General features: G+C 47.3%; 12 protein-coding genes across 12 annotated transcripts; 8 read left to right on the top strand and 4 right to left on the bottom strand.

Moving 5' to 3' along the window:
* Positions 1-215: 215 nt before the first annotated feature.
* On the bottom strand, positions 216-3959 carry rom2 (putative Rho guanyl nucleotide exchange factor (Rom2); the record flags this gene model as incomplete). Its single annotated transcript, XM_056921720.1, has 3 exons — positions 216-293; positions 352-1214; positions 1268-3959. 3 exons carry the CDS (start codon positions 3957-3959, stop codon positions 216-218), a joined length of 3633 nt encoding a protein of 1210 aa, XP_056779757.1.
* A 1195-nt stretch (positions 3960-5154) lies between these two features.
* Positions 5155-6092, top strand: N7478_005505 (V-type proton ATPase proteolipid subunit; the record flags this gene model as incomplete). Its single annotated transcript, XM_056921719.1, has 7 exons — positions 5155-5202; positions 5249-5378; positions 5443-5492; positions 5583-5701; positions 5762-5846; positions 5904-5989; positions 6056-6092. The coding sequence occupies 7 exons, from the start codon at positions 5155-5157 to the stop codon at positions 6090-6092; spliced, it is 555 nt and encodes a 184-aa protein (XP_056779756.1).
* Positions 6093-6907: 815 nt separating this feature from the next.
* On the top strand, positions 6908-8296 carry N7478_005504 (uncharacterized protein; the record flags this gene model as incomplete). Its single annotated transcript, XM_056921718.1, has 3 exons — positions 6908-7157; positions 7390-7514; positions 7577-8296. 3 exons carry the CDS (start codon positions 6908-6910, stop codon positions 8294-8296), a joined length of 1095 nt encoding a protein of 364 aa, XP_056779755.1.
* Positions 8297-9653: 1357 nt separating this feature from the next.
* Positions 9654-10718, bottom strand: N7478_005503 (glycosyltransferase family 32 protein; the record flags this gene model as incomplete). The annotated part of the gene is made up of 1 exon (XM_056921717.1): positions 9654-10718. The coding sequence occupies one exon, from the start codon at positions 10716-10718 to the stop codon at positions 9654-9656; it is 1065 nt and encodes a 354-aa protein (XP_056779754.1).
* Positions 10719-13400: 2682 nt separating this feature from the next.
* On the top strand, positions 13401-14776 carry N7478_005502 (glycoside hydrolase family 43 protein; the record flags this gene model as incomplete). Its single annotated transcript, XM_056921716.1, has 2 exons — positions 13401-13979; positions 14039-14776. The coding sequence occupies 2 exons, from the start codon at positions 13401-13403 to the stop codon at positions 14774-14776; spliced, it is 1317 nt and encodes a 438-aa protein (XP_056779753.1).
* A 492-nt stretch (positions 14777-15268) lies between these two features.
* N7478_005501 (homoserine O-acetyltransferase family protein) lies at positions 15269-16828 on the top strand (the record flags this gene model as incomplete). Its single annotated transcript, XM_056921715.1, has 1 exon — positions 15269-16828. One exon carries the CDS (start codon positions 15269-15271, stop codon positions 16826-16828), a length of 1560 nt encoding a protein of 519 aa, XP_056779752.1.
* Positions 16829-17498: 670 nt separating this feature from the next.
* Positions 17499-17777, top strand: N7478_005500 (uncharacterized protein; the record flags this gene model as incomplete). The annotated part of the gene is made up of 1 exon (XM_056921714.1): positions 17499-17777. The coding sequence occupies one exon, from the start codon at positions 17499-17501 to the stop codon at positions 17775-17777; it is 279 nt and encodes a 92-aa protein (XP_056779751.1).
* Positions 17778-18446: 669 nt separating this feature from the next.
* N7478_005499 (uncharacterized protein) lies at positions 18447-18703 on the bottom strand (the record flags this gene model as incomplete). The annotated part of the gene is made up of 2 exons (XM_056921713.1): positions 18447-18636; positions 18693-18703. The coding sequence occupies 2 exons, from the start codon at positions 18701-18703 to the stop codon at positions 18447-18449; spliced, it is 201 nt and encodes a 66-aa protein (XP_056779750.1).
* A 1178-nt stretch (positions 18704-19881) lies between these two features.
* On the top strand, positions 19882-21488 carry N7478_005498 (cytochrome P450; the record flags this gene model as incomplete). The annotated part of the gene is made up of 3 exons (XM_056921712.1): positions 19882-19923; positions 19980-21086; positions 21147-21488. The coding sequence occupies 3 exons, from the start codon at positions 19882-19884 to the stop codon at positions 21486-21488; spliced, it is 1491 nt and encodes a 496-aa protein (XP_056779749.1).
* A 387-nt stretch (positions 21489-21875) lies between these two features.
* Positions 21876-22847, top strand: N7478_005497 (NAD(P)-binding protein; the record flags this gene model as incomplete). The annotated part of the gene is made up of 1 exon (XM_056921711.1): positions 21876-22847. The coding sequence occupies one exon, from the start codon at positions 21876-21878 to the stop codon at positions 22845-22847; it is 972 nt and encodes a 323-aa protein (XP_056779748.1).
* Positions 22848-24562: 1715 nt separating this feature from the next.
* Positions 24563-24880, bottom strand: N7478_005496 (uncharacterized protein; the record flags this gene model as incomplete). The annotated part of the gene is made up of 1 exon (XM_056921710.1): positions 24563-24880. The coding sequence occupies one exon, from the start codon at positions 24878-24880 to the stop codon at positions 24563-24565; it is 318 nt and encodes a 105-aa protein (XP_056779747.1).
* Positions 24881-26149: 1269 nt separating this feature from the next.
* N7478_005495 (uncharacterized protein) lies at positions 26150-26494 on the top strand (the record flags this gene model as incomplete). The annotated part of the gene is made up of 1 exon (XM_056921709.1): positions 26150-26494. One exon carries the CDS (start codon positions 26150-26152, stop codon positions 26492-26494), a length of 345 nt encoding a protein of 114 aa, XP_056779746.1.
* Positions 26495-27584: the final 1090 nt, after the last annotated feature.

The following is a 27584-nucleotide window of genomic DNA, read 5'->3' as shown; positions in this document are numbered from 1 at the left end:
AATATTTTTGCTCGGGGCAAACTAAACAATGTTGGTGGGCTGTTGAATTACAACCGTATTCGGTCCCTTATTAAATATCAACTCGAACAAGTCATTGACGACTTGAATACCCCAAGCAGAAATTCCTTCAATGATCAAGGAACGGCACTAGGGGCTCGGGCTGGAGGAATGGGTGTGCATTCGCAGGTCATGTACCCGTCGAAAGGTTGCACGTTCTATTGCTGAGGCTTGCTCCAGAAGTCCAAACTTGCAACCACATCCTCACCCTTCTCGTCCTCGTAAGCGTAGATAATCTAATTGATCATGTTAGTCATTTAATATTTCATGTCACCAAAGCTTGAGATAACATACCTCTCGAGTAGAAGAATGCAGCATGCGGATATTTCTTCCAGTCATAATGTGAGTCAGTTCACTTGTTTCAACGTGTCGAATCTCAACAAAGTTAGGCTCAAATGCCAAAATGTACGGGTAAGACAGTGCGAAAGCATTCGGGTTGCCCTCCCATGAGATCCTCCAGTCAGGACGAGCTCGCCAACCATTGCGGTTAACAAAGAATGAGAAATCGCTATAATTAAGAAGGAATTCGCCATTCATCCGCTCAATGTGAATGGGTTTGACATTTTCCTTGCGTGCGACGAAATCAAGAGATGTATCAGCTTGGTCCAAGAGAGACTGAGTCTCTGTAGTTTCCAGACTGACAACCTCAAAGCCACGAGCACAGCCGACACATAATGTTGATCGCAAGAAGTGGATTGATGAAGATTCGGCTGGAATATAGTATTCTTTGAATGGTTTTAAAGTGTCTTGACCACTCTGGAACATCTTGCTGACAGCGGACTTCTTCTTTCCCTTAGCCAGATTATCCATCGGCTCGTAAACCTTGATAGTACTAGACAAAGCTGATGTCTTTACTGAGCATACGAGATGTCGCCCAAGACCGATACCCGCCTTGAAGAAGTTTGCATGACCTTGAATTTTCTTTGGACGTTTAGCCAGGGCGTTTTGACTCTCTCCTAGCTCAAGGGCCTCCATTGGGTAAGATGTCAATGTTTTATTGGCCAATACCAAGAGCAATTGGTACTCTTCCAGGGTGTCGATTTGGGTGACCTGACTGGCCTCCAGAACACGACGTGGCTTGGCTGTCTTCTCTTTTGGCCATCGCTCAGAGAGATAGATGCCGCTGTCCGTGCCGTAAACCAATTTCCTACCTCCATCTATCGAAGCGTTAGTAAATCCGAAGAACTGCAAATGTCAAAAGTTGTCTTACCAACTGGGACAAGACAATTGACACGGTTGACAGCAGAGAAGAAGTTCTCCGAAAGAACCGTCTTGTTGTAAAAGTTACTGTTTCGTTCCCACAGCTTCCGTTGTTGCTCTTCAACCATTTCCATGAACTTTCGTCTCTGCGTAGGAGAAGTGGCATAGAGGGTCTGTTCGTATCCTCCTTTGCCAAGATGTCTGAATGTAATCGGCAAGCCGCCGTCTTTGGCTGGAGGAGGATTTGGTGCAGCTTTGTTGGACAGAAGACTGGAGGACGGTCGCTTGGAAATCCCCAGCCGCGGAATCACTTCATCCATCTGCACAATCACCAAAAGCTCAAGAGGAATGGGTTTCTTGTAAACTCGGTATTCTTCACGCTTGTTCACTATTTTGATACGGACAAGAAGCACGGCGTGGTCAAATAGATACGCTGTGACTTCGGAACTATCCGCAGTCGTCTTCTTAAAGGCCATTTTCGAGAGCATTTGTCGGTTTTCCTCGGTAAGTTTCAAGTCAACATAATCGCCAGGTGAAAACTTCAGAGCAGCATTCAACTGAACCAAGTTGAAGTGGTTCTCAGCCTTTCCACTTTCGGTATTGACACGAGACAAGAAGCTCTTGATCATCTTCACAGCTTCAGGGATAGTCTTTTTATCCGGATTATCGTCTGCAGTATGCTTCAGGACTGATTCGAGAAGAAGTGGGTACCGGGCCAAACGAGTTGTAGGCTTAGTTAGGTAACCATTCAGCTCCAGCTTTCGAGACTCCTTTAAACGCTCTGTATCGTCCACAAATTTGCTAAAAGACTGGTTTGACGCTTTCTCCTTTTCGAACTCGTACTTTCCGTAAAGTTGGTTGGCACCATACTTGATAAAAGGATCAAATCGTGGTACATGTTGAAGGAAAATATCACCCACGGTCTGCACAACTTGACTTTCTTTTTGCCGTGTGTTCAGTGCCTCACAGAGGCCACCATTGACCTTCAGCACCTCCAAGCAGTTTCCAAACACAGTTCGGATAAATTTTTCGCGTCGGTGTTCTGGGATGGGGGAAACTTGATTGGGGCCGGCAGCACGCAGCGGACGCATCCAGAAATCTCGTAGGTATTCCAGATCCTTGACGAAATCGCGTTCAGTATACATGATTTCAAAGATAATCTCTTGTCGTTTCTTCTCGCGATCATCGATGGCATCGGAAACTTCCTTCGGAACCATGTTGATCCAGAGCTTTTGGTTATCATTATCTTCATCGTCGTCAATGTGCAGGCTACCCTTGCTGCCCGAAGTTCTCAGTACCGGCTGAGGCTTCAGGTTCAACCTGGCTTGCTGTTCCAATCGTCGGGGACAGGCAATTGAGTAGCAAAGAGTGTCTCTATTACACGTAGGGGAATAACACTCGGTTAGGAGCGTGAAAACACCATTCACTTCCGAGTTCATTGTCTCTTCTCCCATGGTCTCCTTGAATTGATACACCTCACCCGGCGCATCTCGAAGGCGATGATCATATGTGACGTCGTGGAAGAATTTCTGAGCATCCAGCGCTCGGCCTAAAAGAAGAGCAAGGTTCCGATCGTTTGTCCGAATGATATTGCCAATCAGGTCCACGGCATCAGTACCAGAGAAGGCGTTCTGGTAAGAAAGAGCGTTCTTTTGGCGTTCGCCCAACGTGACCTTCTCGCGGAAAACATCCGCCACACGAGAAAGTAGAGCAGGATAAACCACAGGCACCCTACGCTGTGAGTTGCTCGAAACCAAAGTGGTTTGACCATTGGAAACTTGGGTTGATTGGCTTTGCACGCTCATCGTGCGATCTGGCATGACAGTTGATGCCATTGACATTGTGCGGGACCGTGATGAAGCATCACTAGGCGGGCGATTATTATTTACGAATCCTTCAGTAACATTCGCTGGCATGGAATCGAATCTAGCGGGAACCGCTTGCTCATGACCGGATGGCGGTCGGCGGTGGGGAATCTGTCGACCACTGTTCATGATGTGGGCGTTATCTGGTGCTGAGGCATAGGAAGTCATAGACATGGCACGTTCATTTGCATGCCTTTCCGGTACGGGGCGGCCTAGTTGAGTCATTGTTGGGGCGCCAGCTTGATATGGTCCCCGACGAGAAGCAATCGCCGATGTATGGTTGAAATTGCTGGGGGTGGGGGGTGCTGGGTACGATGGCCCGGTCAATTTGGCCATCGACCGTGATCGTCCCGCATCAGAGTTTAACGCAGGAGGAGGCATTGGGCGACTGAAATCTCGAGGATCCGGGTACTGGGGGGTCGGCCCTGGTCTGGAGTCAACGCGATGGGGTCGAGGGTACACGGGGCGGCCCGGGTACGGTCGCGGGGGTGGTTGTGAAGACATCGTCGCAGCTCCTGGATTATAAGCTTGATAGCTTCCTGAAGATGGCGCCGGGGAGTATCCGTTTGCTGGTGCGGGTGGAGGTGGTCCATATCCGTTGGGCATTTGCCGTGTTGGCGGGGGCGGCGGCCGATGGAATTGAGGCTGCGCCACTTGCGACGACATGGTGTGGGCACGACCCTGAGGGAGTTGGGGAGTCTGCGAGGTCATGGTCTGCGAGCGACCTGGCGGTGGTGTACCTCCAAAGATATCGGAATACGCAGCATCTCGTTGTGTGGACGAGGCCGCGCCATATGGCCGGTAGTTCCGGTTACGCTGGCCCCCCAAATCCGCCATGTTCCCCCGAAGATAAACGAAAGTCGTTTAAATCGTTCAGAATCGACGTGGAATAGCTCGCTGCGACAGTGATAGCGATGAGGGATGCGGAGGAGGTGCCAAAAGAGGAGGCGGGGGGTTGTATCCAAGTCGGTCGTAGAAGGCGTTCAGGGCGTCGCAAGTGAGGCTGATTCAAGATGGTGGACAAGGTGTAAGATAAAACTGCGCTTCAGGCGTGTATGCGTAACCTTTCCACTATAAAATGCCGCGGCTTTGCATAACTGCTTCTTGCGCTATTTTCAATCTGTATAAAAAGTCTCAGTTCAATAATGATATTCTTTTTTCTTTTTTCATGATCTTTGATGATGACTCCTGTAATCATTTGCCCCCCGTGTGTTGAGGCCTTCCAACCTACCCTCGGAGGATGTTACTCCGTTGCTGCAAAATGATCAACCACAGTGGAATTCTCTGTATACTAACTAGATCGACTGTCGTGGATATCTTCTTGATATCATTCAGTCAGCTGTTTCAGTCATATTTCTCTCAGCAGTATAAGCCACAGAATAGCTTTTTCAACCACCTCTCTGTGTCAATCTCTCAATCCCGTTGAATATGACCCCCGCCCTTATACAAGGTTCCAGGCCCTTGCGCCTATGCCGGGAATACTCAGTATTTGTTTTGAAGATTTTTGATTCTATTTCTAAAAATTTCAAGACTTGAGGACCTACTCCCCAGAGGAAAGCCTTCTTACGGTCTTCCCGGGGGAATTTCGAGATATTAACCTCGAGGATGAAGTATTATAGTACTAAGAACATTCCCGGCTGTAATCTTTGAAACTATATACACGTATTAAGACAACTGAAATGAGCCAATTGATCTTGATCCTGGAAAATAATAAGTAGAGTGTTATGAATATCAATAACCTTAAACCTAAAAGGTAAATTGAAGATGACAGGTCGACAGGTCGTAGACGTTAAGTATGAGGAGGTAGCAAATGATGAAGCTGGGGAACGGTAAGGTACTGTCATGTTCCGTCACGCGGAGAGGAAAGCGGGAGTTTACAGAGCGGATTGACTACGGCGGACCAAAGTGACCTACCAACACAATCCATCGGAGATTCTATCACACTGCCCCCTCCCCCCTTCAGTCTCAACGCAGCTGAGCACTCGCACCTTTCTATTTGATTTTGGCAGTCGACCCTCGAAATCCATCCATCATGGCCGCCAGCGAGTTTGCGCCCAAGTTCGCGCCGTTCCTCTCCTTCGTGAGTACCCACAACCTGCTTGGAGCTTTGAGCTTTGAGCTCCAAGTGCATCAAGACTAACAAGCTGCTCATGAAACTAGGCCGGAATTGCTTCTGCAGTGAGTTTCAAATCGACCTCCAGGATCCTGAACAAGCTCCCTCGCTAACGCCTCCTTCTCCGAAGATGATCTTCGGATGTACGTGGCTCGACCCAACCGGCAACCTCAAATGATCGGAGACTCACAGTTAACCCCCAAACAGGCGCAGGAGCAGCTTATGGCACAGCAAAGGCCGGTGTCGGTATCGCCGGTGTGGGTTCATATCGACCTGACTTGATCATGAAGGCAAGCAGCCTCTCCTGAATGATCCAATACACCCATCTGACTTGTTTCAATCTCTAGTCCCTGATTCCCGTCGTCATGTCCGGTATCATTGCAGTTTATGGCCTGGTTATCGCAGTCCTTATCGCACAAGCACTTCGACCGGGAGAAGGCAACGAGATGTTTGGCAGTTTATACGAGTATGTTAAGCAAGACAAGATGATACTTGGTGGGAACGACAACTGACGGTATGGACACAGATCCATTATGCATCTGGCGGCAGGATTATCAGTTGGCCTCACGGGCTTGGCTGCAGGATACACAATTGGTACTGTTGGTGATGCGGTAAGACTATCTTTTGCCACCTTATAGGATATGCGCGATGCTAATCAACGACCACAGGGTGTCCGAGCGTACATGCAACAGTCCCGCGTCTATGTGGGCATGATCCTGATCCTCATTTTCGGTGAAGTTCTTGGCTTGTATGGGTATGTGTTGGACTGAACGGAATTATCTTTGTTTAACTGAATAAGATACTAACATGGCCATGCCAGATTGATTGTTGGTTTGATTCTGAACTCCAGGTCTTGAGCGCATTTCATTTCCTCTCAGTTTTCTACGCGCCTTCGCTTTCTCAGCGTCATATGGTCGAATCGCTTTCTTCCATTACTCGCCTGAACCCCTAAAAACCCATCGATGGGCAAGTCTTGGAGGCCCACGCGACACGAATACCCAACATCTAGATCCAGGCCAACTGACTTCTGAATCGCATGGATTCTCTTTTATTTTATTTTATCTATTATCATTTTCGGGGTGTATTATAGGGAGCCTTGTTCGCATATAGATTGGGAACTGGTAAATGAATCAATCTTATTACTTGTTCAATCATTACTCTTCATTTTTTCGGAATATCCCTTTCGTCGTGATGTTCATCTCGCCCACGGGTAGCGACCTGCATCGCGTAGTATACTAGAATATTATTTATACTAAGCTTACATATATAAAATCCCTCTTCTATACTCAAATACTACCCTATAGAACACTCGATATTGTTATCTCCGGGTCAAAAAGGTCAAAAAAAGCAATGTCAGCCCAAAAAAGGTTCCGATTATCACCGTAGTTCCCATCCGTCCAGCCCCGCCCCCCGTGGGATACGTCAGAGCTGCCAGACCTTTCTTTCGCAACTCCTTTGCCCCGCGCTTTGTCCTCGAAACCTACATTTCCCCATTTTCCCCAGGGGATTTAATTATAGCAGATGTTCGACTTCGATTAAGGGTTCTTCTCTTATCAAAGCTGCGTTGCTGACGCGATTTGGTGTGGTGCGCTAACCGGGCTTTGGGTGGACTCTATACTTTTTTTTTCCCTAATCTCGCCCGAGAACGAAACGGAGATGCTCTGCCATTCCAATGGCAACAAGAACTGTCGAACATACTGTACCATCTGAGGTGCAAGTTGGCCCTGTGGCCCCCGAAAACAACAACATGCGATCCCACGATTTCCACGAGCGCGAAAAGAAGCTCGTCCAGGCCTTCCGCCATCCTCCGCGAGCCTTGAATCCGTTCCTAATCACCGAGCGTCACGACGAGAAACAACTATGCATTTCCTCGAGAAATCTGCATATTACCGATTTTGCTCTCTTGAAAACCCTGGGAACTGGTATGAATCTCATAGTACCCCGGTTGACTTTGTCGCAACCTGTGCATCGCGATTTGAATATTTGCTCACGGAGGAATTTTTAGGTACTTTCGCCCGAGTATGGCTCGCAAGACTGAAGGACCAGCCGGACAGAACGAAAGTCTACGCTTTGAAGATACTCCGGAAGGCCGATGGTGAATGCGCCCTGTATATCAAAGCCACGCGCATTGAACGCTAATCGAGTGGGCGGTAGTGATCAAGCTGAAGCAAGTCGAACATGTGCGCAATGAGCGCAAATCTCTCGCCGCGATAGTCGATCACCCTTTCATCACCACTCTCATCGCTTCATTCTCGGACGAACAAAGCTTGTACATGTTGGTATGGGTTCATCATATTCGGTACCTCGGTTCTATTCAGAAAGTGCTAAACCCGTATCGCAGCTGGACTTTTGTCCCGGAGGGGAGATTTTCACCTATCTCCGACGCCAACGCCGCTTCGATGAAGAAACCTCGAGAATTTATGCAGCCGAAATAACTATGACCATTGAATTCCTACATGATATCCATGGTATCGCCTATCGTGACCTGAAGCCCGAGAACATTTTACTTGATGCGGACGGCCATATCAAGCTTGTCGATTTCGGCTTTGCGAAACAAGTGGATAATCGCGAAACCTATACCCTCTGTGGGACTCCTGAATATCTGGCTCCGGAAGTCATTCATAATAGTGGGCATGGGCTTGCAGTGGATTGGTGGGCTCTTGGAATTCTCATATACGAATTCTTGGTGGGACAACCTCCGTTTTGGGATCAAAACCCCATGCGCATTTATGAACAGATCGTGGAAGGACACCTTCGTTTCCCGCCGAATATGCCACCAGCCGCCCAAAATATTGTTACTTTGCTCTGCAAGACGAACCCTTCAGAACGATTAGGTCATATTTCTGGAGGATCAACTCGCGTGAAATCTCACCCGTTTTTCACGGGCATTGCTTGGGATGACCTCTTCTACCGTCGTGTCAAGGGTCCTATTATCCCCCGAGTATCTCATCCCGCCGATGGGGGCAACTTTGAAGATTATCCGGATTCAGATACGAGAAACCAGAATATCTACACGGATGACCTGAAGAAGAAATATGAGCCTCTGTTCAAGGGTTTTTGAGCAGCTTCAATCCCGCTATAACTCGAGCATGCTTCGTTTCAACAACAAACCAGCGCCGACTCCCAGACGCAAAAGAATTTGTGGCTTTTCTCTCAACGCTTGTTTTGAAACAGAATGAGATAATTTGCCGTCTACAATGCGCTTCTATCAATACCATTGATGTCTTGGGGGCCTTGAGTATGAACCTACACGCAGGCCATTTCGACTTCCTTCTTTCGCCTATATCTGCCTTTATTACCTCCACGTATCAAGTGTGGGGTACTGGGATAACTCAAAATCCCGCCCTTCATCTTATGCAGGGTTCATTCCTCAGATGTCCATGGCCCCAATGACGCTGGCTTGAGTTCCTGACGTCAGTGTTCTTTTATTCGTTTGCCAAATACCCTAGCTTTCTACTATCTTCTTTCTTGATAATTTTGTTCTACTTTGGGAGGATGAGTTGATTTACGATGACGATTTATCATGACTATTCGACTTCAGTACCCGACTTGTATCCACCTCTGCATGTATGCAAGGTTGGTGAATTTTCTTGGTGGATGGCTTTTTGATTTCTTGATTTCACCTTTTATCCTTATTTGACAATGGCGAATACCGTACATACCCCTTGAATGTGATGTCAAGAGCTTTATTCCATCTCGATCTACTGTCTTATAGGTGCTCGGTGAAGCTGTCTTTCGGATGTTCTTTTACATGGATTAAATTAAGGAAACCCCAAAGTGCCTGGCCTATGATGAAACATTCAAGGAGAAAGAACTGTTGTCTATCAAATATTTCTTTAAACTGATCCACAGTCCATTTCTAACTATTGTAGAAAACGAGTATATAGCACAAGCAGGGATCAATAGTAAAAGAACAAGAATTGTGGGAATCATATGTGCGGGGCGTTCATGAAGCATGAGCCGTGAATATCAGAAGCGAACTCATCCGCAGCAGTAGCATATCTTGCGGGATAGTCGTAACGACGACCAGAGACATGAGACTGTTTGAGAAATGAGAAGTTGAGACAGTCACAAGGTAATATGGAGGTTGAGAGGTAATTATATGAATAGATGTGCGTGACGTAAGTTAGGAAAGGGAGACTAGTCATATGCTGGTCGTATTGCCAGAATATCTGACATGAGAGCTGATGGCGAGTCCAAGCCCTGACAAGCGCCGGGGAAGTTTAGAGCTGGAGCTGCTTTTTGCCTCGATGACGGCTTTTAGACCAGATTTCCCTTACAGGCGAGAGGCGATCTTGAGGTAGGAAGTCATTTTTGTTGTAGCTGTGATATTTCAAAATGATGGATCGGTTTTCCACGAGCCTGGAGAGAATGAGTGACTTGCCAAATGAATAAAAGGGGTTTGCTAAAAGCAGAGATTAAACCGTACCGTCAAAGTTGTGCTTCACGAAAGCCATGGGATCATCGACATCACGAGCTCCCATTTGTCCAACACCAGGACTGAAGCTAGTTATAGGCAAAACGATCACATCACCGACCTTCTTCTCAGCCGTTTGATCAGTGAAATCCTCGTATGTAATGTTCTTGTCGCCTGGCTGAATGTTGAAGTATTCGGGGTTATTGAAATAGCGGAAGACCGAATCGGTCCAAGCGCCCGGACCTGTGAACTCCATCACGGTCTTATCCATGTCACCCATCTTGAGAATGCCTGCTTTCTTCATGCGCAAGGTCTCCTCAGTAACGTGTGCGACCATATCCCGCAGAATGGGATGTCCGGGCTTCGAAACAATGGTCCATTGACAGAATTGAATCCGACGGGAATACCAATCATGCCAATCCGGGCGGTTGGGGTCGGCTTCAATGCCAACAATAAATCCGATCGTGGACCGGTCAAGTTCCTCGGGAAGCCAGGAACCCGCTGGCTTCAATGCTGTGGTGTCGATGTCGCTGTAGATTCCACCACGAGCGAGAAGAACCAAGTACCGGAAGAAGTCTGCTTTCAACACAGCCATGGGGAGAGAATCGTAAGCCTCGAAGACATCGGGTACCGACCCATAAAGGTACTGGATGAGATGACGCTGCGTATCATCGGGGATAACCTCATGCTGGAATCCAGGGTTCAGCTCCGTCCAACTAGCCTCTGGGTCGCGAAACTCGTCCCCAAACGACGAAGACGAAGGATCATACTTCCACGTCTGCCAAATAAATGCGGGGAACCTTTTCTTCATATCATAGGGAAACTGGAAGCGAAGACGCTCACGCAGCGGCGCAGCCGGCGTCGCGCCGAGGGGAATTTGTCCCCGAGCACCGGATTTCCTGCGCTGAGCCTCAGCAGCCGCATCCTTTTCTTCGGCAAATATCTCTTGTACGGGTCTGTATCCACGCGCGTCGGGGACATCGGGGGATCGACTTGAATGGCGGAGGAAAACGACGAATGCAATGAGGCAGAGGGCGGCGAATATTGACCTCCGGAACGGCGGCATGGTGGGCGAATTCTCTCCGGTTGGATGGCTGCCCCCTTGTCAAAAATGTGACAGCCACGCGCACCGGTGGGTAAGGAAAATATGTACCACGTTCTCGCAGAGGCGTGGCTTGGCTTTGCAGATGGGGAAGCCTTGGCTGGGGTAAGGAGCTTCAGAACTCCGTGCGATCGGCGAACAGGAGACTCCCGAGTCGACAATCGCGTGGGCGCGGGATTGGGTCGCGTGGGTGTGGTGGAATGTAGGTTGCAAGGGATTAGAATTGGAGAAATGGCATGTCGGTGTTCCGAGGGCTTTTGCGAATCCTTGATCCGTCGATCACAATGCGACTCCCTGGTGTGTCCTTGGCAGACAGGTACCGGTACCGCAAACAGCTGAGGTGATCAAATGGAATCGATCCACGCAGAGGAAACCTTTCAACCAGGTCTGAGTGTGGAGGTGAGGAGAATGGGAAAACCGCCAATTTTCATAAGAAACCCGCGCTGTCTGTCAGCGATTGAATTTGTATTTCTTCCACGTATGAAGAACCTGAAACGTTGAAGTGATTGCGTATGCCCGCCCAAGCACATCTATGGGGTGGATCAGGCTAGCCAGGGCTGTAATTCAGGCAGCCAATAGATCTCACTAAAAACGGGTGGCTGTAACAGTATGACGACGGCACGGGATGTAGATCTATCTATTCAAAGGCTTTGAGCCTGGGAGGGCAGTACATTATTGGGGACCAACTAGCTGGGATTAAGGGAGATCCTCTGCTGACTTAATTTGAAGTAATGCAATATGATTCCAAGGTTTTATCGTATCTATAGGGTCAAATTATTTGCAGAGCCTGAGCATGCCGATTTGCTCAGGCGCTGGAGACCAGTGGAGTAATTAAAAATACATGTATGTTACAGATATTCTTATCGGATCCTTATCTACAGTCACGTGCACTCGGGCGGCATCTACATGTATTGATGGATCCATGCTCTAACATTGAATGTGCTGAATCAATAACCGTAGGAATTATTGTTTCTAAATTAATGGACCTCATTTTCGTGGAGAGAAATAACGTTGGAAATACTATGTCAACTGATATCGCAACATGGTCATTCAAAAAATGGTTATACATGATCTCTCTTCCAAGGTTCCCCGCTTGACACTTTGTTGGCCATGTCCAACATGATCGTTGTATTACAAAGGCTTGGTTCGCTAGAGACGCTGCAAATCTATTTTGACTTCTTTTAGCTACATATCCGCACGTCATACTCATGCGATCACACTGAGACCAGACGTACTCTCTATGAAATGGGGATCTCCTCCTACATAGTAAACTGTTGAACGTGCACTACTATGTAGGACTATATTGTGCACGAAGTAGTATAGATTGCCTCGTCTATGTAGACAATATCAGAAACCCCCACGTGGGCTTGCGGGGTTGTCTGTTTGGCTCGGAACTTAGGTTTTGTCTCTGAATTCGAAATTGAGATCTGCCTCGACTCTTTGTACTTTTTTGATCTGGGGGGTTTCATTATCAGAGCACATGGATGCCCAGGGAAACCCCATAAGAACCCAGAGCAAAATCAAAATATGAGAGAAAGACCGTCAATCGTGCTGCCTGGACTCATACTGTAACATGCCTTGCGGGCAATTTGTGGGACATTCTCCACATTACCATGAGGCAGTGAAACCGCCCAAGGAACCACAAAAAAGTTCATTGAGAACCCACAGGCATCTTAGTTCCGATCAACTCAATTCTCTCTTTGCGTTCGAGCTTTTTTACACAATCTTATGGTAGTTGACAGATTCTCAGAGGCAAGGTGTACTGCAGGGACCTCTGAGCGGATCAACAGGGGCACAACGCTATACTAAAATCAGAAAGTGATAAGCGGAGTGCTGACTGTTCAAGCACGTTCATTGGCCCGTATGGGTCCTTTATTGACAACCCCCCAAAAGCTTGGCTGTGGAAAGACACGATGGTCTTCCTTGCGCCTCAGCCTCAGGGAATATGGAGGCGGACACAAGGATTCTAGATAGATCCATGTGATACTATATCTCACAGAACATGGTTCCGTCTTTTCAGAAACCCCCCCCCCCCCCCAAGAAACCACCAGCAGCGAGTTATGTAGCTTCATCCGCAGATCACAGTTGATGGTGACATTCAATTCTCTGGTTGTGTGATTGGGGTTGAAGTGCAACCAAACGATCAAGGGTTCCCCAGGCTTGAATGGGCCTATATTTTGTCCATCCGGTCCCCAGTTTAAACCTTATACACTGGGAAGCATCTCGATGACTGCCTGGCCCGTAGCCAATAAGCCCTTGAGTGGCGCCTCGGCCCCCTATGCCCCGTTTCACATAACCTTTCTCCCGTTAACTTTAGCCGCTATCAGCCGTGTCTGCATTTTGTACCGAGTAAATATCTTTTTAATAAATCCTCCGTTCGCTCAGTGAGCTCTTTTTCTTGTCTCCCAATTCAAGTTAGCCCTCAGGATCGACAAAAATAAGCTTTCTAGGTGGAGAGGTGGAGGGATACCTAGGCCTTGTTGACACCCGCTACTATTTTTTCCCCTAAGCCCTTGTACATTCGCAGTCTCGTCCGTCTCCTGGATGCCCATTAACTTATATTGAGTCGGATACTTCCACTCTCAAGGCCTGTCTTGTTCAGTCTCATGCCAAGCGCGCGATATTGGAGCTTAAGTTGTCGAGAATATGACGGGGCCTTTAGGAGGCGGGCACCATAGCAATACGGCAACCGCCCAACCTTCGTCGACTCAGTCAATCGAAGGAAATGAGCAGGAAGGTAGCATAGACAATGACTGTCCATTACAACCAGAGAAATTACCCGGCTCTGATAATAATGAGAAAGGGGGTTTTTTCTCATCACCTTGGACCCCGAGACGGATTGCATTTTTTAGCATTCTCGGATTCTTAGGCCTGGCTATTATTGCGCTGGTGATTGCTCTCCCTATTGTTCTCACAAGACACCACCGCAAGCATGCCTTCGTTCCAACAGGAACAACCCACGAAGACCCAAGCTATCATATCGAAGAAAACCATCCTGTTTGGGCCGTGCACGACTTCCCTGATCCAGGTTTGATCCAACACAATGGCACATGGTATGCCTTTGGTACAAACCCCAAGAAGAATGATCCGGACACAATACATGTGCCGGTAGCCACATCAACCAACTTTGTCAATTGGACGCTACATGAGGATTACGATGCGATGCCGACGATGGGCAAATGGCAGAAGAAGGTCAACACCTGGGCACCAGATCTAATTCAACGAGTAAGTCATTAAACTTCCTGTCATTTTCCCAGAATGGGAGGTCCTAATTTCTTGTATAGAATGACGGAAAATTCGTTCTTTATTACGCCGGGGAGTCGAAGAACTTCACACCACACCATTGCATTGGAGCAGCAGTCTCCGAAGCAACAGATCCCATGGGTCCATACACACCTCTCAATGAATCACTGGCTTGCCCACATAAGTACGGCGGCGCCATCGACCCCTCGCCCTTCAAAGACAAGGACGGCAAACTATACATCGTCTACAAAGGTGATGGCAACAGTGTTGGCTCCGGCGGCTACTGTGGGAACAGCAAGAAACCTCGAAAGCCTGTTCCGATATTCCTTCAAGAGTTGCAAAGTGATGGCATTACCACAACTGGCGACGCGGTGATTGTTCTTGATATCAATGACACAGATGGCCCGCTGGTCGAAGCACCCAACCTCATCCATATTAACGGCACATATTTCCTCTTTTTCTCCTCGCATTGCTTTACATCTCTGGGGTACAATGTAAAATACGCCCATTCAAGGTCGATTAAGGGTCCTTATAAGAGGGCTGTTCGGCCGTTACTGCAGACTGAAGACTGGGGTCTTGAGGCTCCTGGGGGTGCTACCATATCACCGGATGGAACTAGGATGGTTTTTCATGCAAACTGTGGAGGCTGGAGATGCATGTATGCTGCTGCTGTTGATATTCTTACTAAGAATGACACTGTCGTTATGTCTTCTTTGACATTCGAGGTTTTTGAGTCGAGTAACTCGACTAATGCGACGAGCACCTCGGCGAAAACTTGAAGGTGGACATGCTTGGCTGTCGCGAGGATCGCCCGATTCTCAGATCCTTACCTCATTTTCCTACATCGGCATTTTAATTAGCGTTTTACCCTTTTTCTATTAATTTTCGATGCCTGTCATATACCCGTGTTGTTATCATCGGTATTGCATTTGCGATGGGGGCGTTTGGGCATGTTTTGAATGAAAATCCAATATCAACTCAGTTTTTTTTAAGATCCAAAATAGGAAAAATTGCAAATACCAAGATCAACTGCCCGATAGCTTGATTTACAATCCGGAGTCCTCAGATGTCCATGCGACTTTATATGATCCGGGGAACGGCAAACACCTGACCAATCAGCATGAAGTTAGATGACGCGATAGCAACCATCCTGCCTGAGGCCATAACATATACTCTCCGCCTACGCAATGGGGTAATATAATATGACCCTCCTCCAGAGATGTCCGCGGCGAACTATTTCTCGTTCATAGCAACTTCCTTCACTCGTCGCAATGCGTTCGCTTCAGAGCGCCTCCCGGCTGGCCATGCGCACTATCCGGTCGTCTCAATCGCGACCCAGCGACCTAGCACCCATTCTTGGTGCCACCCGACTATCACCGGCGCATTATAGATCGCTCCACGCCGTGCCGCCGCGAAAGTCTCAATCCGCGGCTGCAAGAGACTCGTCCAATCCTGCTATGTCCTTTCCTTGCCTTGATGCCCAAGATGCCAAATCTGCTATGCTCTCCGCGAAATCAATCGAATCAGGCCCCGAGCCTTCCTATACCACTGGTAACCACGAGCTGTACCACTGCGACCAGCCGCTTCTTCTGGATTGGGGCGGCGTGATGCCTGAGTTCGATATTGCGTATGAGACTTGGGGTGAGCTGAACAGTGATAAGAGTAATGCGATTCTTTTGCATACCGGACTCTCTGCTTCAAGTCATGCCCATAGTACTACGTCGAATCCCAAGCCAGGTTGGTGGGAGAAGTTCATTGGACCTGGTCTTCCTCTCGATACCGATAAATATCATGTTATCTGCACCAATGTGCTGGGAGGCTGTTACGGCAGCACTGGGCCTTCGTCGAAAGACCCGTCAGATGGCAACTGGTACGCAACACGGTTCCCAATACTTACACTGGACGACATGGTTAGAGCTCAGTTCCGTCTTCTCGATGGCCTGGGTATCCAGAAGCTTGCTGCATCCGTCGGATCTAGTATGGGTGGAATGCAGAGTCTAGCAGCTGGCGTGCTGTTCCCTGAGCGTGTGGGCAAAATCGTCAGCATCAGTGGTTGTGCTCGTAGCCATCCATACAGTATTGCAATGCGACACACCCAGCGCCAAGTCCTAATGATGGACCCGAAGTGGGCGCGCGGATTCTACTACGACGCTATTCCCCCACACTCCGGTATGAAGCTTGCTCGTGAAATCGCCACCGTCACCTACCGCAGTGGGCCCGAGTGGGAAATGCGATTCGGTCGTCGTCGCGCTGACCCGAGCAAGCAGCCCGCTCTCTGTCCTGACTTCCTCATCGAGACATACCTCGATCATGCCGGTGAGAAGTTTTGTTTAGAGTATGACCCCAACAGTCTTCTTTATGTCTCCAAGGCCATGGATCTCTTCGACTTGGGCCATGCACACCAAACCGAGACTCGTCGCCGTCGCGCGGAAGCTGAAACTCGCATCGCCCATGGTGAAATATCTCCTAGTGTCTCCGACCCAGCCTGCAGCTTGACTTTGCCCGACAAGCCGTATGAAGAGCAGCCCGAGTCTACTGCTTCCTCGTCTTCGCCGACCGAGTCTGCGTCCTCAGAAGATGAAAGTGCCCCACGCGACCTGGTCACAGGCCTCGCGCCTTTGAAGAACCACCCAGTCCTCGTGATGGGCGTTGCTAGCGACATCCTTTTCCCCGCATGGCAACAGCGCGAGATCGCAGAGACCCTTCGGGCGGGTGGAAATAATAATGTGGAGCATATCGAACTTGGCGATGATGTGTCCCTGTTCGGACATGACACCTTCCTGCTTGATCTGAAGAATGTTGGCGGTGCTGTCGGTCGCTTCCTTCAGTAACCTGTTTATTAGTCGGCATGGTTGATTGGAAGATGTGTCTTGATCTCGATATAAAAGGACCTTGGTTGTCCAGTGCTGTGAATGGCGTGGCTGATTGCCGCCATGATGTTTTGTATATTGTTCCCAGCGTGCGACCATCAAATATTGCATTAGCGGGCGTTCTCATTGAATAAAACTATCTCCCCACCGTTTTAATATCCCCATGATAAATAATGTAGATAATTCGAAACTGGCCGCGTCCAGATTAGTCTAAGACATGCCACAAAACGCTTTGCACAAGTGCGCCCGTCTTGAAGCCCTAAGTTTCGGGATCGCTGCATCACAACCTCGAGCTTTGTGCAAGCACCACGAGCATGTATTTGGACTAGAATGGCGTTAAGAATTCTGCTCGGCTGGGTATCTCTGGTATTCTTAAGCAGTGTTGACTCTAGACCATGGCAAACTACGAGTTTACTGCTTTAACAGGCTGATTTGGCAAAGGAATGAAATATTTCAATGGTGTCTTGATTGACAGGTTCTAACCTGAAAACCCAAGATAGACAGACAGGAGGAGCAACGTGAACAAGGAACTTCCAATCACTCGATGCGCAAGGCGCCATCTCAACCAAATACAAAAATATGCAAAAAGAAAAGCAGTGTAAAAGACCCTCAGAAAAGCTCTCTTCTCGTCATGAGCTTCCAGCAACACCAAAAGTCGAAAGACAATGGACGTGCGGATGCCATCGGAATTGGCTTTGTGTCCATCAATGTTTGCAAGACAGACTCATCACAGGGAATCATGGGACAGGGACAATGGACACGGACACGGGACACGCGACACGGACATGGGACAAATGGGACAATGAAGCCGAAGAAGGACACCAAGCAGAATGCCGCCAGCAACCGCCGTCAAGACTCCCCCTATTTTCCTCAATATCGTCCACCAACCCTAGTAGGTTCCGTATCCTAGGTAGCAAGTTAGCTTCGAACATGCAAGTTAGTGGGGAACCGGAGAGAAGTAGAACATACCGGGGCTGGCGAGTCAGCATGCGAATTCTCTGAGCCGCTGAAGGCTCAGGGCTAACACCAAGCAGTTTTGCGAGGTGGGGAAAACAAAAAATTATGCGAAGAAGCCAACCGACACCCAAGACGCAGCAAGAATGCCGTCCGTCAACGACTCGTCGATCGTTCCTCTGGAAACCCCCCTCATTCTCTCAACGGTAATCCTCCACTCTTGCCCCGTCGCCACGGTCCATTACCCCCCGTCCCCGCCCACCATGCCCCTTGACCATTTGCATCTTCGATCTGATAAAGGTCAGCGTGGAACCGGAGAGCCAGGATAGAGAGGAGTCAATATGAAAGAGGGCAAGAATGGAGAAGGGTCAGGAGGAAGAGAGTCAGGAGAACAATTACGCTGGTGAATCAGCTAGAATTGTCGAGTCAGTTGTCGTCCTCCAAAATCATAAATGCTAAACGTAGAAAAAAGTAAAGACCTGTCGTCAAAGGCCCCGTCGTCAATATTTTCGAGGGGAGAAGTGGGGAGAAGAAACAAGAGGAGACGGAGATGTGAGGAAGAAGAAGAGAGGGATGGAAGGGGGTATTTATGTTCACCAATACCGACGACTCAGGTGCCAGGGACTCATTCACGCGCGTCGGCCTTGGAGTCGTTCCTGGTGGCCTGATTAGGACGGTTTGTTATAACATGCGACCATGTGATCAAATCGCGGTAGACAGCGACGAAGACCGGCATGTCTCCGGCAATTGTAGGAGGATTCTCTGGCCACGCACCTGGGTATGAAGACATTGGCTGTTCGAAGTTGCCATCTTGACTAGATTTATGCTCTCATTGTGGGATCTTGAACAAGCTTTCCATTGCTGTATTTACCTGAGCATCATGATGGCTGTTAATCTCACATTTTGATTTAATAACATTCAGTGTATTTTTCCCTGGCAGTGAAACGAAATTCAAGAGTATAGGAGGGGGCTCTTTTGTGGGAGAAGTGAGTCTCCCGTTCCAGCATGACACGGTACCCTCAGATTGAAAACTACCTTTGTTGTCACTCGTCATCGGCATGCTCAACGTCGTTGCCTTTTTCTGGTATACAGACGGAGCATAGCATATACAAGCCTCGGAGTGCGTGACAGATATTGTCGTCATTGGGTGGTTGTGCAAGACATGGTTGCAATCCATTGCAGTAAAATACACGGCGGGGTGGCAGGGTTGCTAATTGGGAGGGGGATTGGTAGACGTACAAGACTGTTTAGTTCTAACAAGAAAATGTCTTATTTTTGCAATGTGTAGTATGTACATCGACCTGCACCATGTCCATCATCAGGGGAAAGACATTAGCAGATCCGACTCCGTGCGAGCGAAACACGCGAAGGACAAGTGGGCAATCAAATAGATGGGTGTAAAGGGGAGTCTCTTGGATCTCTGTTCATTTCTCAATCATACACCAAAAAAAGCAGTGTCCCCTTCCACTTGCGTCTCGAAGAAGTCGACGAGGGATGGAGTCCACTGCCCCAGATTTCTGGCCAAGGTGTCATGAAAAGCTCTTGAATGTGTGGGTTATCGTCATTGAGACTGATGCATAGACGCACGGTCCAATTATCTCAAACCTCTATAGGGATAGTCAGCTTGAATCCTTTGCGACGAATAAGTTGCACGTACCTGCTGCGTCAGATGCGCGTTGCATGCGCAGTTGCTGGACGTGTCGTCCAAATTGGCGTTTGGTCGCGTCTACACGTGACCTACTCCACAAAGCCAAGGAACAATCCACCCATGGACAGCCCGTCGGTGGGGGGGGCAGCGATCTACATTAGCTACCGCAGCATAATATTTATGCGGGCAAAATTGGAATCTAATTCCCACAAAGAGCTAGTATGGCCAGAAAGCCGGGGCCGGCAAGGCTCCCATCATAATGGATGAATCCCTGTCAGTCTTGGGGGCCAAAATGGGAGGGGGTCGCCTAAATACAAAAGTCCTGGACATTCGTTAGCGGTTTTTGCTTTTGCTTTTACTCATTCTTTTTGATTTCACTGAAGTTCGTCAGGCCAGTCTCCGTACCGCCAATATGTTGAGTCCGTTGATTGTTGCGATCTTAGTTTTGGTTGCGGTAGACATATGACTTTACACCAGTACTGGAAGGATATGTAGCTGACACCTTTGCAGTATCCACTAGGTAAAGTGACTTATAACGTTTATTTACATCCGTTGTCGCATCTACCAGGGCCACGCACATGGGCTGCTACACGCCTGCCGTTTATCTGGGCTCTTTTACGAGGTACGATCGTTCATGATTTCGAGAAACTCCATCGACAATATGGACCCGTTGTGAGGACAGCCCCGAACGAAGTGAGCTTTTCCAGCGGGGACGCCTGGACCGACATCTTCGCGACTCGGCCAGATGATCGCCAATTTCTCAAAGATCCGCTTTGGTGGGCGAAGCCTCCCGGAAAACCAAATTCACTTCTCAGTGCCATCAACCCTTCACACCATGCAGGCATTCGCAAGTTGTTATCCCCAGCATTCTCTCCTCGAGCGCTCCGAGCACAGGAGCCCGTGCTACGAAAGTACGTCAACCTCCTGGTTGAAAGGCTACGAGAACAGGTCGTCCAAGGGGGTACAGAGGCGGAAATAGATATTGCTCCGTGGTTGAACTATACGGCTTTTGATATCTTTGGTGATCTCGGCTTGGGCGAGTCATTTGATTGCTTACAAAATTCGAAATACGATCCTTGGATTTCGTTGGTTTTTAACAGCGTAAAGGCTGTATCATTTATTTCCGCAACGAGATATTACCCCCTGATCGAGTTTCTATTGAAGAAATGCATACCAGCTTCCTTGAGCAAGAAGGCTGAACGTCACCAACAACAGATCGCGGAGAAGGTTGACAGGCGTCTCAGCTGGGAGGTCCAGCGACCGGATATAATGTCATATCTCATTGACGAAGACGGTCAGGTGGCATGGTCGCGAGGTGAACTTGACGCGACGTTTCAGATCTTGACCACTGCAGGGAGCGAAACCACCGCCACTGTCTTAACAGGTATCATCTGCTACCTCGTGAACAATCCTGATAAACTGGCAATTGTTACCAATGAGGTACGAAAATCATTACAGAGCAGTGAGGATGTGACTTTGGCCTCCGTCCGTAACCTTACCTACCTAAATGCCGTGATCAATGAGGGTCTCCGACTCTGCCCACCGGTCCCATGGATGCTTCCACGCATTGTTCCCGAAAGAGGAGAAGTTGTATGTGGGAAATGGTTACCAGCAGGGGTAAGTCGGAAATCAGAAGCCAGTTGTTCTAACCACAATACTGATTGTTTTATAATCTAGACTTCCGTGTCTCTCCAAGCCTACAGTTTGAACCGCGACCCTGAGTCTTTCTATAAAGCGACATCTTTTCTCCCTGAAAGATGGCTGCCAGATGCCTCGACCGACACAAAGTCACCCTTCTGTCACGATGACCGCCATGCCGTGCATCCGTTCAGCGCTGGTCCTCGCTCTTGCCTAGGTCAGTATCTTGCCTGGGCAGAGATGCAACTGATTCTTGCCAATTTACTGTTATCTTTCGACCTTGAGGCTGTAGAAGGTAAAAGACTGCAATGGGAGGATCTGCGAACCTTCTTACTGGTAGAGAAGAAACCGTTAGAAGTTCGACTCAGGACTGTTTTGTAATTTTGGTCGGATCTTCGCACTCTGGCTCTTGGTCATTGAAGTATTATAGTATATGAAATCTTTAGATTTTGAGGCAATAAAAGATCTAGATTGTGGATATGATCATATAAATTTTCTCTCTCTTTCTCCCCTTTAAAGCTCCGAGTAAATCATATCTGGCACGGCATGACACGGCCTTCCGGCATGCGCTAATATATTTTAGGCTAGCATAAAGATTTATGTATGCATAAGTCTTAGTTTAAGACCATTTTCCGAGGTGTGGAGCCCCAGAATTTGGGGGCGATCGCTGACGGGCGATCCTCTGAACAGAGCCAGAGCCACCTATAAGGCTGTTATGCAGTCCAGTCATATATACGATTTCCAATTCCATCAAACTTTGCTTTCAAAATGGGCATTCAGTTCTCTCAAATTTTTCCCTCGTCGCCAAACTTTACATCGGATAATATTCCCAGCCAAACCGGCAAAGTTATCCTCATTACAGGTGCAGCCTCTGGCATCGGCTTGGAGCTAGCCAAGATCCTTTATCGTAAAGGAGCCAAAATCTATATTGCGAGTCGATCTGAGGAAAAAGCCCGCACTGCCATCCAGAATATCCAGCGCGATGTTCCCCAGAGAGATGGCGAGTTAGTCTTTCTGCAGCTTGACCTGGATGACCTCACGACTATCAAAGCTACCGTCGAAACCTTTCGAGAGAAAGAGTCCAAGCTAGACATACTATTCAACAATGCAGGTGTTTCCCAGCCTCCAGTTGGAAGTGTCTCGAAACAAGGAATAGAGCTTCAACTCGCAACTAATTGTCTGGGACCATTCCTCCTCACCCATTTACTGCGCCCACTGCTTGAAAATACCGCTAAGGCCGCAGAACCTGGATCTGTTCGTGTTGTCTGGACAAGTAGTCAGGTCGTTGAGTTTTCTGCACCACGGGAAGGAATGATCATGTCGCAGCTCACGAACCCACCTCAAGACCCTGTGGTGAACTATACAAATTCCAAGCTAGGAAATCATTTCCTAGCCGCAGAAATGGCACGTCAAGACGGCGATAAAGGAATTATTAGCGTTGCACATAATCCTGGAGCTGCTAATACAAATTTGCTCCGCAATGCACCGTGGATGAAGTTCTTCTCGAGACCGTTGTTGCATAGTCCTGTTCTGGCTGCCCATACGCTTCTTTTTGCTGGTTTCTCGCCTGAAATCAGCATTGAGAACCATGTTGATGCATATGTTATTCCTTGGGGTCGCATTCATCCGGGAGTTGCAAATAACATACAGAAAGCAATTGGGAGGAGCGAAAATGGCGGGTCTGGAAAGGCGAAGGAGTTTTGGGAATTTTGTGATGAGAGAACGAAGGACTATACTTAATGATTGAGAAGACCGAATGCCATCAAATAGCCATTAATCATTGTGCTGTTCAACCAATTATCTCTGTACCAGGATTCTAGACAACCTGCGGCAGGAAGAGCCAGAAGAGAAGCTTGACTTGCTTAACGAGGCACATACTCGTATTGAACAGCTGGAGCAAGAAAACCAACTTCTTCGATAAGTGAACCAGGGATTAAAACACGCTCGAGCTATAATGTTCAATTTCAAGTCGCAAGTGGCAACGTCACGTCAAAGGGTATAATGTGTTAGTCCATCAACAGCGAGTCTTAGTACCGCCTGAAGAGTCGTCTCGATCATGATCAATGAGAGCCTTGGATTTCCCCGTTAGGTGAATTGCAGTAGAAAGACAAAAATGGGGAAGTCGTCGGTTTCTGAGATAGATTTGAAACCCTCAAACAGTAAAGACCGTAATGTGATCAATTGCGCTATGCCAAAATTCCTAGAATGGCTTGATAATACACTGCGCAAAATTATTGTCCGAACGCGTCTACAATGTGACCGAATTCCACCCCGAATTCACTTGATGAAATTTCAGCAATCCTCCGCGCATTGGGCTCACCAAGTACCTTGGCTCCACAGGAAAAAGGGGATAGGGATCACAGACTACACAGCTTGGCCGTCCTGGCACTCCTAGTGTCATAGTATAAAGAGAGCTGTTGTGCCCCCGGGAAACCGCCTCCCCAGGTCTTTCCTTCGTGAGCTTACTTGAGGCACGATGGCAGACATTACCCACGAAGCATCCACAAGATGTAAACCAGGAAGGTTTCCCATTCGTAGCCCTCCACAAGGTTGGAGGCACGGGGAGGGACCTCCAGCGATGGACAGACACCTCTTCGCGGTGCTGGAAACTACTATTCAGATCGTCAGCCGACCTTTTGAAGTAGTCAAGATCTGTTCCAACATTAGAAATTCCCAAATTGCATTTTTGTCTTTTCCATCCGTTTCACCTCAAGTTGAACACATCTCATTCCCGCATTACCCGTAGGTATGCCCGCTTCTATTCGTAGTTCCATTTTTCCCTGCCACTATCTTGCGCTAAGCATTCCCGATAGAGAGGGTTCCTATTTTTCAAGTGCATGTGAGAAATTTAAAATATCGTCGAGTGTGTATCTCTATTATCAAGCTCGCTCATTCAAGTATGATTTGGACAAGCCAATATTTGTTCTAATTTTGAATAAACCCAAATGTAACAGCGTGAGATATTATGTACATGTACAGGGGGAGTCAAAAGACAAGTCTGATGTCCTTCAACTCTACTATAAATGCTATGTAAATAAAACTTGAAGAGGGAAATATTGGAAGAAGAAGCCTTGGATAAGAGAGAAGATTAGAGGATTAGAAGAAGTGGAGACTAATATTGAGGCTTTTATATAGTAACTTAAAAAGGTGTTGCTAATATGAAGACATCGACCATCATGTGGCAAGTAGTAGGCAGCCCTAATCCTCACCCTTTTATGCTGTTAGTTCCGTATATTCTAATTTTGTAGTAAGGGGTGTCTGGCAACATTACCGATCATGAGTCCAACAGACACAAATAAAAGCTGATAACAAGGGGGGGGGGGACTCTGACCAAGGTCCATGTTACTGTTTTCTCAGGAATGTATATTAGAACACGATGTTTGCCAGAAGGAAAGTGAAAAAAATGGAATGAAAGCTATTAACACTCACTCGCTAATTGCCCCGATAAAATTATCCTAAGTGGCAGTAATCTTGACCGACTTGATAGCCTCGTCTAAGCCGTTGACCGAACATGTATCAGCGGTGACCGCTGTATGCTCCCAGACATCCCATGCGCAATTGGCAGTAGGATATGTGGAGACTTCGTAGCCACTCATATCTGTCACCTTAATGGAGTGTACAGAAGTACCCATTTTAATGTTGACACAGCCAGTATGGGTAGAGGTCCATGACATCAATGCTGTCTCGCAGCTTTCTGCTGTGTAGATGGAGAGAGTATAGGCGGACACAGAGGAAATCGCTCCGAGGAAAGCAAGAGACTGAAGGAGCTGCATCTTGAAATGGACTTTGTCCCAGAAGAAATGATCAATTAAGAAAATCGATGAAACTTTCAAATGAAAATAAAAGAGTTTGGTTTTTGCGTCGGGTGAGAGAATTTTGAATTGTTGGGCGTTCTTGATATCTTATATACTCGACGGTATACTAGTATGTACTAGTTCCGAGGTTTCTATCAATCTAACCTTTATGAGGCATAGGAAATTTATGAAATCGAGCATGAAGAAATGAGATATTTTGGCAATTTACAGCAAGAGAAACGCCCCATAAATCTTCGGTTCACGTATTGAAGCTATTTCTGAGTTGTGAAAATCGCAAAGTGGATCCCGGATCCACCCGAATATCCCACTCTAAATAGCCATGAGCGCTATACTCATAGACTAGTAAAGCTAGCTTGTGAACTTGCTGGTCGAGTGCCGGAATAACCGACAACGTTTGTAAAAAGACAGATTGGATTCCAACTGATACGATCGAGATCCATGGTGGGTAGCGAACGAATTACATAAAAATGCGATTGAAATCGTGACTTGAGGCCGAAGAGTGAGGGCTAGGAAATCTAGTTCGATACAAGCTAAATTAACAATGGGTTCGTTGGGAAACTTAGTCCCCTAAATCTAACACAAGCTACATACGCTACCACTCGACTTTTTCGCTGACTAGCTGGACCAGAACTATTCGCCATGGTGTGGAGTCTGTGGCTTGTCTAAGTTACGGAGGCTCCACATAGTCTATCGACCTTATTCAAGCTAAGCTTCATTAGATAAATCTCTACCACGCGTCGCACTTGTGGATTTCTCCTCCTGCCAGGAACGACGCGTGTCTTCTGATACTCCACCCCATTCTCTAGGAGAATTCTAAATTCCGGTATTGAGATCGGCGACTCCGAGTCTTGAGAACATTCGTTCAGATGTTTCCTTGCGTATCGAAGCCAAAAAAACGGTCGTGTTATGAAAATAATCCCTTTAGCTCCTCGGATAAATTGGATTTCTGCCCCTCTCACTCCACTTCTGCTATCTTTGTTCTCTATATTCGATGAAAATACGACCAATAGCCTAGAACTAGTGTTAAACGAGAGAGAGTCAAGTCCAATTCAAGGATACATACTCTGTATAATGTAAGCAAAGGGATATCGCGAATAGAACTATATAAATACTAGTGATATTGAACCACATCTCCGAAACCATTCTACAAGGGGTCAATCGCTACTATTCATAATCTTGTCTTACAATAACTTGAGATATTCTTCCTTCCTCATTCGATCATTCAATATGAAGTTCCTCTCAGTCGTTGCCTCCCTCGCTGCCATGGCTGCATCTGCCTCCGCCTGGCAAGTGCAAGGTTACCACGGAGAGTTCTGCAAAGACTCAACCCTGGTTTACCAGATGATGAACTCCTATGAGACTGGCTGCTACAACATGGATCTTGGAACCGGTTACAAGGTTTTTGGCTTCAGTCCTAATTTCGACGATTCCACCTACTATATTATGGCTTACTCCGCTCTGGATTGTACTGGTGATGGCACCCACTACCTGGACCTCATGAGGGGTAACTCGGAGTCGTACTGCGCTAAGTCGGACTGGAACCTCTTGTCTTATAAAGTTATGAGTGTCTAATGTGAGTTATCCTAAAATTTCTGAGTCTAAGCAATGGTAAGACTAATACTTTCTTTGTCTTATCTAGCGGATACTAAGACGGAACATTGAAAGTGCAAATCCATTAGACGATGTTTGGAGCAGAGTAAATGATATTCGGCAAGATAATATGTGGGGGGGATATTCACAGGAAGATTTGTCTAGCAAAAATCCATTTTTATGTTTTCATTTGAAATGCTATATATGTCTATATTTTCTCTCATTGAAGGGTGCTACCTGTAGAATCGTCTCCGGTGCATTTGAAATCTAAGTAATAGTATTCAAAAGACCAAGACATTCAAGTTCAAGCTGTTCTTCAATATTTCCTTGCTGCATAATTTCAACACCACTGGTCCCAAGTGCCATGTTTGTACATAGATACTAGATGGGACCAAGTACATTGTCGTTTTCTTCTTCCTTCTCTCTCCATGCTTCCCTAATATTATTTCCTATGTTGATAGACAATAGTATATATAAAGTACTAGGAAAATGTTGAATAAGCATTATAGCACCAGTTGACAATTTAAGTCCTCTTTCTTCATTAGATGGTAACTAAAATTCAATCATCATCATGCTTGATCATGCTGCCTCGAGTCTTTCTGTGGAAAAATATTCAAATGCTTCCACATTAATTCAAGCAACTAACAAGTTCCAAGGTCCACAAGTAAATTTTCACTCACTAAATAATTTTCAAATGTTGGACGTCCGTAATGTGAAGTTCTCTGTTTAGTTTCAATTAGCCTTATACTAGCGCCGGTCGCGCCGCCGCTTAACCTACATCGATGTGCATATCCGATATCCGTAGATTCCGAGTTTTGGGTCATGCCTAGACCATCTCCACATAATCCGTACACTCGGCAAACACCCCACAGACGCGCAATGCATAGGTTACTAGCTTCAAGTTCGCTATACCAACTCTGCCACACTAACGATTATCATTTTTTGCGAGCTTAGCTTCAAGTTAGTCGCGGACAACAAGGTGGAGAATTAGCTGTATTTACGGAGTAAAAAAGCGACAAGATAAAATATTACCGGACATCGCCGGTTAAGAGGATGAAAGAAGAGACTATCT

Source organism: Penicillium angulare, assembly GCF_028827245.1.
Source record: "Penicillium angulare strain IBT 27051 chromosome Unknown utg000004l_segment0_segment0, whole genome shotgun sequence".
Classification (NCBI taxonomy): domain Eukaryota; kingdom Fungi; phylum Ascomycota; class Eurotiomycetes; order Eurotiales; family Aspergillaceae; genus Penicillium; species Penicillium angulare.
Note: the sequence above shows the minus strand (reverse complement) of the source record. Positions and strands in the feature narration are given on the sequence as shown.